This window comes from Xiphophorus couchianus, chromosome 18 (genome assembly GCF_001444195.1).
Source record: "Xiphophorus couchianus chromosome 18, X_couchianus-1.0, whole genome shotgun sequence".
In the NCBI taxonomy this organism is placed as follows: Eukaryota; Metazoa; Chordata; class Actinopteri; order Cyprinodontiformes; family Poeciliidae; genus Xiphophorus; species Xiphophorus couchianus.
In genome coordinates, this window is record NC_040245.1 from 31,600,166 (window position 1) to 31,620,145 (window position 19,980).

Here is a 19,980-nt window from a genome sequence, read left to right on the forward strand (position 1 = left end):
CATTCAGAATAGCAGTGCTGTTAAAGAGCTGGCAAGTTTACTTTGTAAAAGTTCAAAGAACAATCTTTTTAGATTGCTTTGTTACCATAGCTGCAGTCTGATGCTGTGAGTTTAATCTTTGAGTTTGAGCTCTGTTTGTTAACAAACATATCTCAGTCAGCTACAATTATCACTGATTTCTTTTTAGGTTGGCCAATGAAACCACCTTCCCTCCCCCACATTTCTCTAAATCCATGGTGAAACGCTGTTAGTAGTGCTGATGTTCTTAGCAGCAGGAGGGCCCATACATCCAATTCTGCTCAAGGCTTCATGCAAAGTTAGATTGGCCCTACATGATCAGTTAAATCCACTGCACTGCACATGTTTCTGCTGTATATAGAAAGACAAATGAGAGATTTAATCCATGTGGCTTTAGCAGCTCTTCCAGTTTTTAATAAGTGTCACACTATATCTCACCAGTATTCTGTAATCTGATTTGGACAGTAAAAGAAATGAAAAGAAACTTACTGGAGAAACCATTAGGTTCTGCAGGTGCTTTGTAAAGGTTTAAACTTTCGGTTAAAGCACAGTAAAGGTACGAATGTAGGACAGATGGTTGATGTTAGAGAAAAGTTAGCTTATTCTAAAAAGTAAACTTCTGCTTAAACTCTGACTTCTCAGTTCCTGAGCAACAAATAATCTGTCCCCATTTCGCTTTTCTTTTTTGTCTTGAAAGCACAGGAGAAGACAACCAAACAGGGAGCAAAAAAAAAAGAAAGTGTTTTTTTCGTATTAGAGACACATTTATGTCAAAGAAGCTTCATAGATTTCTTGTGTGTTGCCAAGCGACTGGGGCCGCCGTATTATGTGGTTCAGTCCTGGTTGTGCTCCCTTTGAATACAACCATGTAATCTGAAACATTCACTGCTCCTTATTCCTCTGACAGCAGCTAATAGCTCCATGGCCCCGGCCCCTCCTTTATCCCCTGGACGCTGCACTCAGCATCAGTTCCAGTGTCACCATCCCCCCCACTGCATCCAGGAGTGGCTGCGCTGTGACGGACACCCACACTGTGAGGACAGCTCCGACGAAGCCAACTGCCGTAAGTCTCTGTGAACCACATGCAGGCACTGAAATACTTCTATAGACATTTTACTGTTTGTCGCAGGGTTGCTATGCATTCTGAGACATTCAGGAATTTTCTTTGACCACTTTCCAGATCTGAAAAAGTAGAAAAGAAAGAAAACTGAATGTTTGATTTTTTTTTTTGCCAGCTTCAGTTGGTTGAAGGACAAAAATCAAATTGGCAACAACAGAACAAAGTATAGCAATGACACATCAATGTCTACAAAATAATCAGGTATAATAAGAGATATCCGTAACATACAGTACATTTGAATGAATCCAGAAATGCTACCTTTGCCACACTCTGTTCACAGTTAAGAATAATGTAAATTAAAACATTTCAGATGGGTACTTTGTCCAGGAAAAAGAGGACAGGTACTCTAGCACCACCTGCTGTTTATCTGAATACACTTTTGATTTTATAGTCAGTTGATATTCTTTAGCCGTGTCCGAATTCAGAGGCAGCATCCTTCAAAGGTCGGATTTGTAGGTCATCATGGTGAGGCGACAAGGCCTGTTCGAATTCAAAGACTCCTCCAAATGTGGCCAACATATGCGTCCTCCCCCAGATTTGAAGGATGGGTCTAGTGCTGGCAAACCAGGCGTTCAGGCAATGGCAGTGAAGAGCGGCAAATTATTTTACTATATTACACTTTAAGCAACTCAATATGATTTTCTACATAGTTTTTAGGCAAGGCGTTGTAAGTCTCAGATATATGCTCGGTTCATCAGTACATTGCCTAATCACAATATTACTCCAACATTTTTGGAGATGTCTGCTCCCACTGCATTAAACACTGATATTATTCAGTCAGATCATATCTGGTTGTAAAATATTTGGTTAACTAAGGTATTACTGAACAAATTGGTTTGACTCATTATAGTTAAGCCTTCAAACATAGTAGCTTTATTTAAGTCCTAGTTGGAGAGTATTACATTTGTAAATCAATAATTTGCTTATATTTATTCCTTGTAGAACTGTGCTATACATTGAACATGTTAGAAACAAAATATATATATATATATATATGTTTTTAGAGGTGTGCCAATCAATCGTCCACCGATCATAATCGGCTGATTTCCGTGAAAAAGTGTAGGATCGGTGATAGCGATCACTCTCTCTTGTTGCCGATCACCAAAATCTATCACATTTATCTCACTTCGCAGCCTGTGTGTGCAGCTGATCTCCTCTTTCCTTCACACTCCGCAAGCATGCGGCATCAAATCCTGTCATGTGGAACTATAACACTCTGAGAGTGAATGGAGACGTTTGCGTGTTGTGGCGGAAAATTACCTTGGGGTGAAGCACGTCAAAATGCATCAACACAACAAATCTAATATGGCATTTTAAAAACAAGCACTTTACGGAGTTTGGCTACATCGAGGCTCACTTCAGGAAAAAAAGGACATCTGGAGCGGCCATATAGCAGGTAAATCTGCGCACAACTACCAACTCTCACCCGAATTAGCATCACGGTCAGAAAGCTAAACAAATAATCCGATAAATAATTCAAGTCTTTGAGCTGGCGGTGTAAGATCCTGGGTTCTGCTCATGCTCTTGGACCGCCGCTATGCGCTACTGGTAGTAATATTTCACAGATGTAGCGATGTTCAACCTCCACCAGACAGTGAGCTTTCACACCGAACATCTGCTTAAAGCTACAGCATGTAATTTAAAAAAAAAAAAGATTTTAGATATGTATTAAAATATGTCTAAATTAAGTGAATTTATCGCCAGATAATTTTTCAATTTTGCCAGATAACATACTATCATTTATACCTAAACCAAAAAATTAACAGGCAATTACTAACCAAAGAACGCATTTTAAATAACAAATTAAACAAAAACTGTAATTATAAATAAACTAGAAAATAAGCAAAAAATAAAAATAAACTAAATAATCTAAATTCTAAGATTTAACTGAAAATTGAGAAGTAGCTCCTATACTCCAGCCCCTAATTGTGCATTAAATCACAATTACATCTAAAGGATCTATTCTATCAACCTCAATAATATCGTATATTAATGCAAAGACATTAAGTAATTCTTCTTTGTTCTTCATTTTCATGATGATGAACCTGCAAGAGAATAGAAGAAATAGGAATGTCTTTAGTCTGCAGATGCCTCCAGGAGCAGACAGAGCTTTGTCACTGGCCTCTCCACCACACTGGTTTTGGTCTGAAGTTGCACTGAACGAACCAGGCCTCCTGCATCAGCTTTGACTGCTAGGACTTTCCCCATCTGCCAACATCCTCTGGGTGCAGTAGCATCTGCAATCAAGACAATATCTCCAGGAGAGAGGTTTCTTTTCCATCTCATCCACTTTTGTCTTTCCTGCATTAAGGGCATTAACAGATGGCACAGCAGCTCTTCCAAGATGTCCACTGTGATGGTCCGAGTTAAAAACAGGAGGAGTCACAGGACATATTAGAAAAATGGGGTTTTTATTTTAACCCAAAGATTATAAATAACAAAAGATAAACTGAGCTCATACAAGAGGTCAAAGAAACAAAACTGAACTCAGGCAAAAAATGTAAACAAACTGGCTGCACAAATAAACATAACTGACCTAACAAAGAAATGACACACAGGGGGTTATATACTGGCTGATCAGACCAATTAAGACACAATAGGGGTAACTAAACAGAATACAACTACAAATGACACACAACAAATAACAGTACAGCTAAGTTTGGCTAAACTAAAGACCCAAAACTGAAAATTAAAAATATTAAACTTTAAATACTAATATTTACTTAAATACAAAACTTATCTAAAGAAAGAAACTACAAATCCCCCTGCCAGCAGGAACTAGTGGTTCAGTCCAATCAGCATGTAAGCCTGCTGAGCCCTGGCCCCCATCCTTTGTCTGGTAACTCCAAGGCAGATAAGTACCGGCGGGAAAACAAACAGAATTAATCTTAAGCAAACAAAATTAATTTTAAGTTGATATAAATACATAGTTAACTAAATGTGCACGCTAACAAATAGAACAAATGCATTCAAATCAACTAATAAATGTTTTTATTGAAACTAAAGTGTTGTTGTGTTTGTATGAAAAATAAACTGTGCATAAAAAGAGTTACCGACAGAGTGTGGCCATGGATTTGGCCATCACATCCACCCACTCTGAGGACTCTATTATCAACCACTGGACCAAGTCCGAACAGCTGGCCGTCTTCTGAGATGGCCCCGTCAGCTCTGAGTGAGCTGATCTCTGGTCCAAACCTGTGATGTTGTTCAAATTGAATAGCTTGAACAGCTTTAGATGGGAATCCTCTTCTTCTTCCAAATGCTCCTGCAAGCTGTTCTGGTCATCTTCTGCTTGACCCAACGTTGTAGAGACCGGAAGTTTCTGGAGAATCTCCTCAGCCAGCAACTGCTGTCCATCTTGGAGCTGGGAGGAAAAGCTGGTAGCATCTTTTCCCAGGTTGATGTTCTTGCCCTCTGTTTCATTGCAGATGTATTTTAGGACTGTGATCCGGTTCTTGGCAAACTTTCGTTTCAGGCTCTGAAGACATTGTTCTGCAATACAACGGTTAATAGGCGAGATGGAATTTTCAGATTTGAAAGGCAAATCAATACAATAATATCCATTTTTTAAATTGTGCTGAATTGTTCATGATATTTATAAACTTGACATCTTCTCTGGACATTTCAATCTGCTCTTGGGATGTTTTTTCAATGAAATTGATTGTATTGTTCAGTCAACATTGTTTCCAGATGTTTAACAAAAATCCTGTTTACAGTGAAAGAATGGCAGTCTGTTTTGTTCCTTTCACTCCTGAATGGACCATTGATGACCCATCCAACTCGGGTCCAAACTGCATATGGGCATTGCTCCTGACTGTTGATCACCTCCCATGGCTCCATTACTTTAGGTGAATCTGTGCCAATGAGCAGATCTACATGATCATATATGTTGTGGAGCTTGATGCTTTGCAGGTATGGCCATTTGTCAATGTCCTTCTGTTGTGGAACATTTCGCTTTGAAACAGGCATTAGTTTCTGTGTCATGACATCTGGAAGGTCAATGAAATAATTTTTATCAAGTGCTGCTACTTAAAGTCCAGAGATTATGTTTGTACTCACAACATCTTTATGTCCCATTGTTTGCAGCTGGATACTTGTTCTTTTACCTTTCAGTGTCAGCTTCCGGGCCAAATGTTCAGTACAGAACGTTCCTGTGCTGCCCGGGTCCAAAAATGCATACGTCTGCACAGTGGTGTTGGTTTTTGGACTCCTGACTTGAACTGCAACGATAGAAAGGTTTGAGTTATCTTCATCACAGACCCTGACATGACCATAGGTCTGAGTCATTGTGGAGGTGGTACTCAGAGGATTCTGTGGATGTCTGGAGGAAACTCTTGTACTCTCCTTGTCAATGTGCAAGACACTGGGATGCTGCTGGTGACAAACAGAACAGACCAAGCGACCTCTGCATTCTCTGCTTATGTGTCCAAGCTTTAAGCAGCCATAACACATTCCTCTTTTCTTAATAAAGTTTACTTTATCTTTATGTCGCTTGTCTTTTAACTTAAAGCATTTGTCAACTGTATGATTATTTAGGAGACAATACAAACAGCTGTGGCTTTTTGAGGACTTTTATCTCCAGATGGACATTCAAGAACATTTGTAGCAAAGCTACTCCCCCTTTTCTTCTGTTTGGTAAAGCTGCTATTGGAGTTGAGCTGTTGAAGGTCCTTGATGTTGCCAAACAGTGGATCAGATGCAACTTTAATTTGTTTTTCAAGAAAAACAAGATCGGTGAATAATGCCCTCTGACCCCTGTTTTCCTGAAGGTCACAGGCCACATTTCTCCAGCTCTCTCTTATTTTAAAGGGAAGCTTTAGGATTATGCTACTCATTATTGACGGCAAGTCCAGTTCTTTCATATGAGTGATGTATTCTGTTAAATTTGAACATCCCTTAAAACAGAGAAAATGCTTGCAGTGATTTAATGTCCTCATTTTTAATAGCTGGCCAGTTGCTAATTTTATCCATATAGGCCTGTGCAATTTTATATTACGGTAATTTCCAAAATTTTCAGAAAGAAGACCTTTAGCTTTAAGGTAGCCCAGTTCTGATGGTAAATGCTGGCAACTAAGCACAAGGTCTCTAGATTGCCCCCTTGTGTATTGTTCTAAAAAGTCCAAACAGTCATTTAAATTGGACGTTTTGGCCTCCACGCCGTTCTCAAATGCTCTTATAAATGATCTATATTGAAGAGTAACGCAGTCGAAAACAGGGATGTTTCTTGGTGGCAAGACAGCGCTTTGGTTTTGTTGAACCAACATGGCAGTGATGTCATTTTGCCGCTGCATGATGTCAATAATACTGGTTTGTTGATCCATTTGTTGATCTGGTTACTGTTGCATACTTGTGTTCGGACTTTGAACAGTTAATTGAGCACAGATACTTTGTGGCTTATCAACGCTTTAGCCGAACAATTGGTTGCTCAGAGCTGGCAGAGGACATTTTAACATCATCCATATTTTTCTCTGGAACAAACACATCGGCACAGGGATCAAGTTTTAGTACCGAATTGGTGTTGCGCTTTTCAATACAGTATACGAGTTCATGCCATCATAACATTTTGCGCCGTACTGTGAATTTATTTCCAACACATGAAGTTTTGCTTTAGCAGCTGCTAACTCCGTCTCAAGTTCAAATTGCTCTTTTTCTTGTTTTAGCTTTTCCTCCAGCGCTTCTAGCTGATGTTTCTTTTTGAGTCCATTAGCGCCGCTTCATCAGCGCCGCTTTCTCGGCCTCTGCTTTAATTCGAGCCAATGAAGTGGAGGAGACACGGGACACCTAAGTGCCTGATTTTGACTTTACAGAGCGCACGTTGGAAGTGCTGTCTTCAGGATTTATTACATCAACATAATTTTTGACTTGGTCATAATCATCTGCATTTGGTTGCACAAAAGACTTACCCAGTTCACATAACCAGCCCCTGACAAGCTCAGTAAACTCGTGGTAAGTTCTCATTTTATTTTGAAAATGTTCATTTTGTTTCATGAGTTCATCAGAGGGGAGTGGCAAACTTGTCAAGTTTTTATGAGATACCTCTGCATCCTGAGAACACTGAATAAATGTAGCAAGAAGAGAATTCACTGAGTCAACTTTATAATTTGACTCCATCAAAACATTTAAATCTTCCATTATTCGTCTTACTTGCTTCAATTTAGCATTTCTTTTATCTTGGCACGTTTTTATATAGGACATCAAGCCTTTCTCAATCAGTTTAATACTTCGACTGGAAGAAACCTCTAAATCACTCTTGGCCAATTATGCTTTCATTACATCAGACATTTTAGCAAAACACTTTGAACTGCTTGTAGCTTTCTTGTTGCTGTCTTTTACTTCCTTTTTCTTTTAAACCCACTGGCTGTGCGTAAAGGTGCAGCGCTTTAACCCAGTCTTTTATTCATCTTCATTTGACGAACTTGTACTGTAACGTTGATCGCTATCATCAAACTCCTCTCGTTTGGCCGTTTTCCTTTACACCAATAGCAATCGTTATACATTCAGCTGTCTTTGAAGAAAGACGTGCGCGTTTGTAGCTTGTAGGTGAGGCACTTTCATGGTGTGACGGTGCGGTGAGAGGTTGGAGAAGGAGTTAGCAATGGTGGTTATCCACTCTAAGCCAAAACATCAGGACGCACTTGAAGTATTCCACACTTTCACTTTATTTCACTTTGTCCATGTAAAGCCAGATCTCCATGGTACTAAACATTATAGCCTCATACACAAGAAAAGTAATGATGGTTTACCACTCTGCACCTCATCATCACCGATGATCTCCTCTACAACAACGTGGAAGACGAGTTCTCACTCTGTACAATAGTACAACAAAGGAAAAAGGGAATAGGCGCCCCCTTGTGGTGATACCTATTCATCTCTGGGAACCAAGCAGTATAATGACTGTTACAATGGCTCGTGGGCGCGGCCGTTTCCGCTATCAAAGAACAAAGGAGATGGTTCCTCCAAACTCTTCGCAGCCATCCGCGCATCAACAGACTTGAGATCGTCGATTTAAACTCCAAGGTCGGCTTTTTTACTTGTTGTCGTTGATTCAAAAAGCCAAGAGTCAGGTTTTTTACTTGATGTCGTTCCAAAAATGCCAAGGTCCAGGTTTTTTACTAGTTGTTGTTGTTTCAAAAATCCAAGGTCTGGTTTTTTACTTTATGTAGTGACTATTTGTCCAAAACTCAAATTAAAAAATCAAAAAACTTAAGACTTAAATGTGATCAAAGCAAAAGGTGAATTTAATTCAAATAGTCACCTGATTCACCGTGGGTTCTGGCTTACGCAGTCCAAAAAGATAAAAAAAAGTCAAAATGCAGTTAGAGGGTTGTTTTGTCAATGTCAATGTCAAATTTATTTATATAGCACTTTAAAAACAGGCATAAAACTGCACCAAAGTGCTGTACAAGAATGACAATAACACACATGAATAAAAACAGAGTATCAAAACACTAGTTCAATTAAATGCCAATTGTTCAATTGTTCCATAGAAGAGGAGCAACAACAGAAAAAGCCCGATCTCCTTTCCTCTTAAGTCGGGTTTTATTCCGTATTCAGGGAAACAAGTCACAGGCTTCACAGGATTCTGCTGCTTCTCCTGCTCTGATTCCTGTACCTGTTCTCTGACTGATTAACTGACAGACTGACAACTGATGACTGATTGGATAGACTGGCTGACTGGTAAAAAACCATCTGACCACCCACGTGCATAATGATCTACTTAAAATCTATATATTTATACTGTGAAACAAACTGAAATTAATTAACTAATTAAGTGAATTACTAACCAAAGAACATCTTTTAAATAACAAATTAAACAAAAATTCTAATTATAAATCAACTAGAAAATGAGCAAAAAATAAAAATAAACTAAATTAAAGCTGCAAGCAGCCTCGGGCGGGCCTCGCAGCAAGCGCCGCTCCGGCCTATTGGCCACCGCAGGGGTTCCAGCCACCGCAGAAGCTCTCGCACGGTTTCCAGAGCCGCAGCCCGCTCGCCACCGCAGAAGCTCTGCCGCAGTTTCCAGCACTGCTGCCCGCCAGCCGCCGCAGAAGCATTTTCCCCGCCCGTCCACCGGGCGACACGCGTGAATGCGTTCGGCAGCTCTCCCCGACGACTGTCAAAAAATCTGGTGCAGATCGGTCGATGCATCGAGGAGATACGGCCGATGTATCAACTTAGGGGGCGCAGTGGAGTCAAATTACATTTCAAACCCGTTGGGCTCTTTAGAGGTGAACAAAGGTCATACATATCCAGTTTGGCGCCAATCGAATGATCCGTGTGTGAATTAGAGCCAAACGTGGCGAGGGAGTGATATTCGCCATTTAGCCACGCCCACACGGTTCAGCCAGCAGCGAGCATTGACAGAGCTCATCATCCGAATCATCTTCAGTAGGTCAAGAGAGCCATAAACGGAGCTTTCCAAGGAAAAAAATGGCACTTCCTGTTCTGAAGGGGCGGGGCTTAGATGACGTCATAATATGATGACGTAGGATCAACGGGCATCCCACCAGATTCACTCAGGCCAAGTTTGGTGCAGAAGCTATCGACCGTTCGCAGTAAAATACGAGACTTCCTGTTGTCACGGGGCGTGGCCTAAGTGATGTCATCATTTAACCATTGGATATTATTGGACACAAGATGATGATCAATAACTGAAAGTTTGGTGTCTCTGTGAGTTTTTGTGTTCGAAATACAAATTTTTCATTTTTTCCTCTTCATTACAAAATTCAACTTAGTCATTCGTAGGGCAATGCTGCCCTCTGGTGTCGAATTACTGAAATAATGAAACTATTTCAGTGGGCAGCAGAGGGCAGCATTGCCCTACAAACGATGAACATGGACTGTTTATTATGTAATTACACAGAAGATCTCTCTAATTCATTCTGAGGGGGTGGGGCTTAGATGACGTCATAATATGATGACAAAGCATTGTCAGGCATCACAACAGGATCACTCAGGCCATGTTTGGTGCAGCTCGGTCGAAACGTGGAATCTAGAAGCAAACGTATGGCATCGGCGTTACAGGTCACTTCGCCACGCCGCCACACCCAGCTGCTTCATCGCAGCCGGTCAGGGCTTGAATCCACAACACACCAACATGTCTTCTGTCTCTGGACACAGTTTCATGTTGATTAGGTCAAAGGGCTAAGATAGCGACCGTTCACAGTAAAACATGACACTTCCTGTTCTCAGGGGCGTGGCCTAAGTGATGTCATAATTTTACCACAGGGTATTTTAGGACACCTAATGATGATCAATTACTGAAAGTTTGGTGTCTCTGTGAGTTTCTGTGCAGGATATATAAGAGTTTCGTGTTTCATGGCGAGTAGGTGAACTTTGACCCCTGGCAACCCCCCTTCAGCAAGCTCATACAGTCACCGTTTTGATAACTTTAAATCAAACATGCCTTATGATCAGACTGGCCGAGTTTGAAGCCGATCAATCGAAATCCCTAGGAGGAGTTCGATCAAATACGAAGGCTGTAAACGTCAAAATCGCGGTCCAAATCTGAACTTCAATCCAAAATGGCCGACTTCCTGTTGGGTTTCGACCATGGCTCTAATAGACATTTTTGTACGTCCTGACAAGATACACATGTGTACCAAGTTTCGTAATTCTAGGTTAAAGCATGGCTTGGGGCTGTTCATTTAAAATACTCTAGGGGCCGCTATAGAGAAATTAGGCCACGCCCACCAAATTTTGTTATGAATTCCTGTCGGTGGGTGGATAAGGATCCATCCTAGTGAGTTTGAGTTTGGAGCAGCTGGGCCCGAAATTGTGGAATTCAGAGCCAAACGTATGGCAACGGCGTTACAGGTCACTTCGCCACGCCGCCACACCCACCTGCTATGTCAAAGCCGGTCGGAGTTGGAATCCTCAACACACCAACATGTCTTCTGTCTCTGGACACTGTTTCATGTTGATTAGGTCAAAGGACTAAGATAGCGACCGTTCACAGTAAAACATGACACTTCCTGTTCTCAGGGGGCGTGGCCTAAGTGATGTCATCATTTGACCATAGGGTATTGTAGGCCACCTGATGACGATCAATCACTGAAAGTTTGGTCCCTCTATGTGTTTTTGTATAGGAAATATAAGAGTTTCGTGTTTCATGGCGAGTAGGTGAACTTTGACCCCTGCTAACCCCCCTTCAACATGCTCCAAAACCCACCAATTTGATCACTTTAAATCAAACATGCCTTATGATCAGACTAACCAAGTTTGAAGCCGATCAATCGAAATCCCTAGGAGGAGTTCGATCAAATACGAAGGCTGTAAACGTCAAAATCGAGGTAAAAAATGGACTTTCAATACAAAATGGCCGACTTCCTGTGATAGTTGGCTTATAACATTAAATGTAAGTTCTGAGTCTTTTGGTGAGCTCTACAAGTGTACCAAATTTCATGTCTCTACGATGAAGTACGTTCATACCATTGTGTACACAGAAAATTGCTAGTTGCCGCCGTTGAGCAATTTTTTTTTGCGATTTTTGCGACAACCTTAAAATTCAAAATTTTTAAATTTTCTAGTCGCGACCGCCAAGTTTGGTGAGTTTTTGAATATGATAAAGCCCCCAAAAAGGCGCCTCTTTGGGGGGGCAGAATCGTAATTAAAGCTGCAAGCAGCCTCGGGCGGCCCTCTCAGCAAGCGCCGCTCCGGCCTATTGGCCACCGCGGGGGTTCCAGCCACCGCAGAAGCTCTCGCGCGGTTTCCAGAGCCGCAGCCCGCTCCCCACCGCAGAAGCTCTGCCGCAGTTTCCAGCACCGCCACCCGCCAGCCGCCGCAGAAGCTGTCGCGCATTATCCCCGCCCGTCCACCGGGCGACACGCGTGAATACGTTCGGCGGCGCTCCCCGACGACTGTCAAAAAATCTGGTGCAGATCGGTCCATGCATCGAGGAGATACAGCCGATGTATTAACTTAGGGGGCGCAGTGGAGTCAAATTACATTTCAAACCCGTTGGGCTCTTTAGAGGTGAACAAAGGTCATACATATCCAGTTTGGCGCCAATCGGATGATCCGTGTGTGAATTAGAGCCAAACGTATGCATATGGCGAGGGAGTGATATTCGCCATTTGGCCACGTCCACACGGTTCAGCCAGCAGCGAGCACTGACAGAGCTCATCATCCGAATCATCTTGATTAGGTCAAGAGAGCGATAGATGGAACTTTATAAGGAAAAAAATAGCACTTCCTGTTCTGAGGGGGCGGGGCTTAGATGACGTCATAATATGATTACGTAGGATCGACGGGCATCCCACCAGGATCACTCATGCCAAGTTTGGTGCAGAAGCTATCAACCGTTCACAGCAAAATATGAGACTTCCTGTTGTCAGGGGGCATGGCCTAAGTGATGTCATCATTTGACCATTGGATATTATTGGACACCCGATGATGATCAATAACTGAAAGTTTGTTGTCTCTGTGAGTTTTTGTGTTAGAATTACAAATTTTTATTTTTTTCCTCTTCATTACAAAATTGAACTTTGTCATGTGTAGGGCAATGCTGCCCTCTGGTGTCGAATTACTGAAATAGTTTCATTATTTCAGTAATTCGACACCAGAGGGCAGCATTGCCCTACACATGACAAGGATCCCCTTTGTAATTACATATTACACAGTCGATCACAGGGGAACTTTGAGCCCTGCTAACCCCCCTTCCACCTGTTCAAATGTCACCATTTTGATAACTTTGAATTGGACATGCCTTATGATCAGACTGACCGAGTTTGAAGCCGATCAATCGAAATCCCTAGGAGGAGTTCGATCAAATGCAAAGGCTGTAAACGGCCAAAATAGGGTCCAAAATGGACCTTCAATCCAAAATGGCCGACTTCCTGTTGGGTTTAGAGCATGACTCTAAGAGACTTTTTTGTACGTCCTGACAAGATACACATGTGTACCAAGTTTCGTAATTCTAAGTTAAAGCATGGCTTGGGGCTGATTTTTTAAAATTTTCTAGGGGATGCTATAGAGAAATTAGGCCACGCCCACCAAATTTCGCTATGGATTCCTGTTGGCGGGTGGATAAGGATCCATCCTAGTGAGTTTGGAGAAGGTCGGCCCGAAACTGTGGAATTCAGAGCCAAACGAAATTCGACGGCGTTCGCAACGCCCCACGCCCACCTGCTTCATCGCAGCCAGTCGGGGTTGGAATCCACAACACACCAACATGTTTTCTGTCTCTGGACACTGTTTCATGTTGATTAGGTCAAAGGGCTAAGATAGCGACCGTTCACAGTAAAACATTACACTTCCTGCTCTCAGGGGGCGTGGCCTACGTAAAAAAAAATTTCACCACAGGGTATTTTAGGACACCTGATGACGATCAATCACTGAAAGTTTGGTCCCTATATGTGTTTTTGTATAGGAAATATAAGAGGTTTTTGTTTCATGGCGATTAGGTGAACTTTGATCCCTGGTATCCCCCCTTCAACATGCTCCAAAACTCACCAATTTGATAACTTTAAATCAGACATGCCTTATGATCAGACTGACCGAGTTTGAAGCCGATCAATCGAAATCCCTAGGAGGAGTTCGATCAAATACGAAGGCTGTAAACGGCCAAAATAGAGTCCAAAATGGACCTTCAATCCAACATGGCCGACTTCCTGCGATACTTGCACTATGACATTACTTGTAAATTCTGAGCGTCTTAGTGAGCTCTACAACTGTACCGAATTTCAAGTCTCTACGATGAAGTAAGTGAATAGCAATGGGTCTTTTGAAAATTTCTAGTTGCCGCCGTTGAGCAATTTTTTTTGCGATTTTTGTGACGACCTTAAAATACGTAAATTTGAGCGTCGCTGTATGCGTCCGCCAAGTTTGGTGAGTTTTTGAATATGATAAAGCCCCCAAAAGGCCAATTCATTTGGAGGGAGAATCATGAGAATAAAAAGAAACAGTACAGATACAATAGGCCTTCGCAGCGCTTTGCTGCTCGGGCCGAATAATAAGAAGAAACAGTACAGATACAATAGGCCTTCGCAGCGCTTTGCTGCTCGGGCCTAATAATAATAAGAAACAGTACAGATACAATAGGCCTTCGCAGCGCTTTGCTGCTCGGGCCTAATAACAGTACAGATACAATAGGCCTTCGCAGCGCTTTGCTGCTCGGGCCTAATAATCTAAATTCTAAGATTTAACTGAAAATGGAAAAATTGCTTCTACACTTAGGCTCAGTTTTTTTTCTTCACCACTCTGTGCTTCACGCTGTCACGGTTGCTAGGCAATATGTGTTACACTGAGGTGCAGGCTAGACCTGTCCAAATTCACAGCTTTTTCTTTCTGTCATCATTCACGGCCTCAACGGAGCCGTCCTATGTAAACTGGGTGCTTCGAAGGATGCAGGCTACCAACTTCAATAACTCGCTGGACTCGACTACACCAAAATGGATGATGACCCAAATGATGAAGACTTCGCTCCACTAAAGAACCAGTCCACAAAAAGGCAATTAAAAAGAATGAAAACAGACGAAGAGGAATCATCCTTCAGTTCTCTTCCCGAACGCATAGGGATAGCATATGGAAAGCCGTGAAAAACAACATCTTTTTGAAGGCACTTCGGCCAGTGATCGAGGCAATGAGAAAAGATGGACCATTGCTTACGACGTTCATGCCCGAGCCAATGTGAGCAGTAAAGAGGTTGGCCACCATGGGTAACTGATATGGGCAGGAGAGACTAGGCAGTCGGCGCTGCTCCTCTACTAACATCTAGAAGAAGATGAGGATTTTTTGTGCTCTGGAATCTGACACTTTAAATCCACATTCTATTTAGGGAATTTTGTTCATGAAAACTATAGGTATATGTTCATACTCATTTGGCAGCTCAGTTAAATTTAAGAATGCTGCAGTTTACTTGCTCTATTAAAATGTTCTTAACATATATTTTTTCTGTTTTATCTGTAAATACTGTAGGTGCATAGTTTGAAAGCAGCACAGCACATACGTACATGCACAAAACTTGCATACATTTTTCATAAATCTGTCTTTATCTACAGGTTCGTTGCATGCTAGGTTAAAAAAATGCCACAAAATTAAAAGATTTATTTCCTTTTTCCAAGCAACTATACACAGACCTTTTTTTCTTACAAGAATCACATTGGAATAGTGATTGAAGTTGCTCAAGGTGAATATTTGTTCCTCAAATGTTCACACTGGTGTAAAACTTTGCACAAAGAATTTAGGAATTTGATTCTGAAAGGTGGGAAATTTTGAAATGAAAAACATGAACGAACTCTATTTTCAGTATAACAGTTTTATAACAGTATTTTTTGTCTTCATCCTTGTTATGCTCAGCTGTAAAAACGCTGAGTTTCATATTGTCTGCCAGCTCTGATTTTATTTAGCTGGAGATTCCTCATACCATAATAACTCATCTTACTTCTTCACTCATCTTGATATTTAAAGATGCATGTTTTTTATATTATTATTTTTGTCTTCAGCATCCCTTTAACACCACACCTGAGACGTGATTTTGCCCACAAATCCCTTCAGTTATGAAACATGTTGTGTTTTGAGTGAGAATGGGTGAATCTGACTCTTGTGTAAAGAGCATTGAGTGGTCCAAATGGTTGGAAAAGCGCTATATAAGTTCAGTCCATATACCATTTACTATTTGTTTTGAGTCATCAGAAGCAGGTAGGGTACTAACAAGAGTCTAATGTAGGAGCTGTGTTTGTGTTTAGCCACACGGCAGTCTCTGCTCTGCACCAACGGGACTCGCTGTTCTGATGGTGAGCTTTGCGTGTTGGATAGCGAGCGCTGTGACGGCTACCTGGACTGTTCAGACCACAGCGACGAAGAAAACTGCACCAGTAGGTTTTTGATTTTTTTATCCTGCAAGGTTATTATTGTTTCCTGGAACTAACAAAATAACAAAAACTGAAAAATAGAGAAAACTGTTTTGTTAGCTGACATGAATAAAATTGGTAATTAATGGGGAAAAATTATAACCAGCTGGAACTATATTGTGCATTAATAAACCTAACTAAAACATGCTGAAGTTATGTATAATATCCTTCGTTTTTGTGTTCATAAATCTATTAGCTTTTTGAACTGATGTCAAATAAATCTTTTATTTGACATTTTATTCCAGACACAAGCAGGTTGTCAGAGTACGCCATACTCCTACTGGGAGGAGTCAGTCCGTAAAATAACAGCAAAGGTTGGGAGAAAACACCAGAGTCACTCGTTGTTCAATAAGAATTAAATACAGTTTTTGAAAATGGTTTCTTCTGTTTAGTATTCTGATTGATGTGTACATGATAACAATGCAATGCTTCACCTTTTTGAGTTCTGCACCTAAAAATTAACCAAGTGTGAAAAACTAATTAAAAACAATTATTTCACTAATAAAAACTAGCCAACACATTCTAAGTACTATGAATTACTGCATGAATTACAACTAACTGAATTAAACAAATAAAAAGTCACAACAAAATAAAACTAAGATATAATAAAAAACCCAAAGCTATCATAACCTGGCTATCCTGGAGAATTTGGTCGGAATAGGGTGATTCTAGGTGCCTTAAATAGTCTAGTGCTGCTTCCTGCTGGTTGCATTTGTGGATTACACAGTTCCAATTTCTTCCCTTGATCTCCCAGTGGACACACTTGCCTACAAAGTCCAGAACCTCCAGTGGACCCCAGACGTCTCTGGCGCCATCACTCTGATCTGGTCCCGTCCCAAGAACCTCCCCTCGAACTCCTGCTACTTCCTTGTACACTACAGGTGAGCTTGGTGGACCGTTACCATCTGACATCTGTGCTGCTCAGCTTAGCCCCAATCAGATGTTTGATTTTGTGTTCAGGCTGGTGGGAACGCAGGAGTGGACCAATATGGACACCCACAGCAACAAAACCAGCTACAAACTGGCTGTGCTGAAACCAGACACCACCTACCAGGTGAAGGTTCTCACTCAGTGCCTAAACAAGCTGCACAAGACCAATGAGGCCATCACCATCAGGACGCCCGAGGGATGTGAGTGTCTCATGACCTGCCTTCATTTTAAGTCAAGTCAAAGTTTATTTTTATAGCATATTTACAGCAGCCTCAGCTGACCAAAGTGCTTAACAAACAGTGAAGTTAGTAACGCGTTAATCAAACCACTTTTTTCAGTAACAAGTAATCCAATGCATCACTATTTCAAATCCAGTAATCAGATTAAAGTTACTTATCCAAATCACTGTGCATTACTATTTTCTTTTGTAATTGGGCCCTTGTAGCGAAGCACTGCGAAGGCCTATTGTATTGTCTTATTATTATTTTTCCGCAAAAAGATACAGCTTTTTTGAGGCTTTAACATACTCAAAAACTCACCAAACTTCACTCAAAATTGTCCCCCCACTAAAATGTTTTAATTCTAGTGGAATCGCAAGTGGGGGTGGAAAAACTACATTAGGGTGCTCTACAGCGCACCCTAATCCTAAGAATTAGGGCAACCACCCAAAAAGTGTACATTTGGGAGCAAAAAATGCCCCTTTTTGAAAAATCCTGGAGGGCTAACCATAGGTCATGGGGTCACGGGACATGGCTCTAAAAATAGGGTGATCCCTCGTCACCCTAATGACCCAACCTAGCGATTTTTAAGACCCCCAGTCTTCCCGTGAGAGACCCCCAAAGGGGTCAAAGTTCACTGAAAAATCGCTTTTAGGTGCTCCCAAATGGCAACATTTGCTGTAATACCATTGACTGCCACCAGATAGCATCTTGCCATTTGGATATCTTTCTCAACTGCAATTTGCCACTTGGGTATTATTATCCATGGGACTTGCCAAATGGGTATAATTCACAATGGCACTTGCCACATGGTTATCATTCTCCATGGCACTTGCAATATGGGTATTATTATCAATGGCACTTTGCCACCTGGGTATCATTCTCAATATAAGTGACACTTTGTCATATATCACTCAATGGCACTTGCCATATGGGTATCATACAGGAGTACTCCCAAATGGCAGGTCTGTAATTGGAGCCTTATCAGAGTCTTATCGGAGATAGGACAAACTGTAGGTCGTAGAAATCTGAAATGTGGTAGTTAGGTAGATCTCCCCAAATCAAGGAAAAAAGTCTCTTGAAGGTACCCCTAAAAAGTACATGGAGGTGACCATTTTGGGTCAAAGGGTGAATTTTGGCCATTTTTCACTTTTACTTATGTCGAATTTTAACAAACTCCTCCTATGGATTTTGAGCTGTCACTGTTCACAACAAACACAATATCACAAAGACAATTAGAAAATACCAAAAACTAATAACATGAATAAAAACCAAAACAATACTTAATTTCAGCTGTAGATATTTTCTCTTTATCTGGTGTTGAAGGCTAGAGAGAATAGATATGTTTTCAGTCTGGACTTTTAGACCTATTGACTGAGAGGGCTTAACAGGGAAGGAGACTGCACCACAGAGAAGGCTCTGTCCCTTTTAGTTTTTAGCCTGGCTTTAGGGACAGCTACTAAAGGATGGTCAGTTGAACTTGGGGCTCTGGGTGGAGTGTAGGATAAGAGTAGGGCTTCTTAAGTAAGAAGAACCCATAGAGTTTAGACACTTAACAACAATCAATAAAACCTTAAATTTTACCCGAAAAACGACAGGGAGCCAGTGAAGGTTGCGCCAAACCGAGAAGGCATACTGTCCCAGAGTTACAGAAAAACTCCTGTTTAGGTGCTTTTCCACTACACTGCCTCTAACTCATTTGGTCCTGGTCTGCCGCAGATTCGTTTTCCATTGACAAATCCAGTGCAACTTTGGCTGACTGTTTTTGGTACCTACTTTAGGAGAGGAACTAGCAGAACTGAGCCAGGTACGGCACAGAAACGATTTGATTGACAGCTGACCTCATTCGTTGATTGGCTTGTGATTTACTGTATGTCACTGAAAACTGCAAACATTAAAGTTAAGCTGTGGCCTGCTGACATGATGTCTGCTATCAGAGAGCTGCTCAGTACGGAGAATCAGTTATGAATTTAATCAGGATCAACGCCTGGAACACATGCTGTAAGTTTTCCAGCAGAGTGGACAAGACTTAGCAGCTCTGCTTATTGCAGTTAGTCGCTTTGAAGATCAGACAGCAGTGAAGAAGAGAGTGAAACAGTGAAGCTGTGGTCAGCTTTCTGACTTGGCTACAGTTTTACGCAGACAGTGTGAAACACCAGAACTACATAATATTAGCTTGTGATATGGATTTTATTTTTCCTTTGGATAAAAAAAAAGAAAGTTTATGCGTGACTGTTTTTCTCTTTTGATTACATTACCTAAATCCAAAAGATTGCACATTTAAGATAATAAAGTGCCAGAATGTAATTATATTTATTCGTACCCCAAAATAATCAGCTGATTTGAGTCTTTATGTTTGAGCCAGAAATGAGATATCTGAGTTTATTTGAGTCAATTCCTGAGTGTTACTGCAAACATCAGGGGAGAGTTAACCACAGTTACGGCACACTCATGTCCCACCCACCATAGTGAGAAAGAGACTGTATGATGGAAAAGTTCACTACCTGGGGTAGAACTGGACCGTACATTAAATGGTTAATGTGCGACTTGCCAGTGGAAAAGAACGGGAACCAATTTAAAGATAATTTAAAACTTTTGAAAGGACAGTTTCAATGCTGTGCCACAATTTTAAATCAGTCTGAAATTTTTCACCAGTTTTGTCAAGGTCAAGATAAGTCTGCAGTTGAACATAAGCAACTTTCTCAAAACTTTAGACATAAATGGTCATTTAGAAATAGGTCTGAAGTTAGACAACACATTTTTAATCCAGGGGGTAACTTTTCTAGCAAGTGGTACAAATATTCATACACAGCCTGACATACAGTACGTGATCAAAACAGTT

General features: G+C 41.2%; 1 protein-coding gene across 6 annotated transcripts in view; it reads left to right on the top strand.

Annotated features, from left to right (window-relative positions):
• The window catches only part of sorl1 (sortilin-related receptor, L(DLR class) A repeats containing), a 195,780-nt gene that overhangs the window by 133,296 nt on the left and 42,504 nt on the right, over positions 1–19,980 (top strand). For 4 of the 6 annotated variants that reach the window (XR_003593165.1, XM_027999185.1, XM_027999188.1 and 1 more), the window contains 4 exons: positions 926–1,081; positions 15,826–15,954; positions 16,745–16,871; positions 16,951–17,120. Coding sequence is in view for 5 of the 6 variants with exons in the window: in XM_027999185.1 (XP_027854986.1) it covers positions 926–1,081; positions 15,826–15,954; positions 16,745–16,871; positions 16,951–17,120 (582 nt within the window). In the remaining variant the exon portion in view is untranslated. The remainder of the gene's footprint in view (positions 1–925; positions 1,082–15,825; positions 15,955–16,744; positions 16,872–16,950; positions 17,121–19,980) is intronic. The other 2 variants (XM_027999186.1, XM_027999187.1) reach the window with 2 other exon arrangements.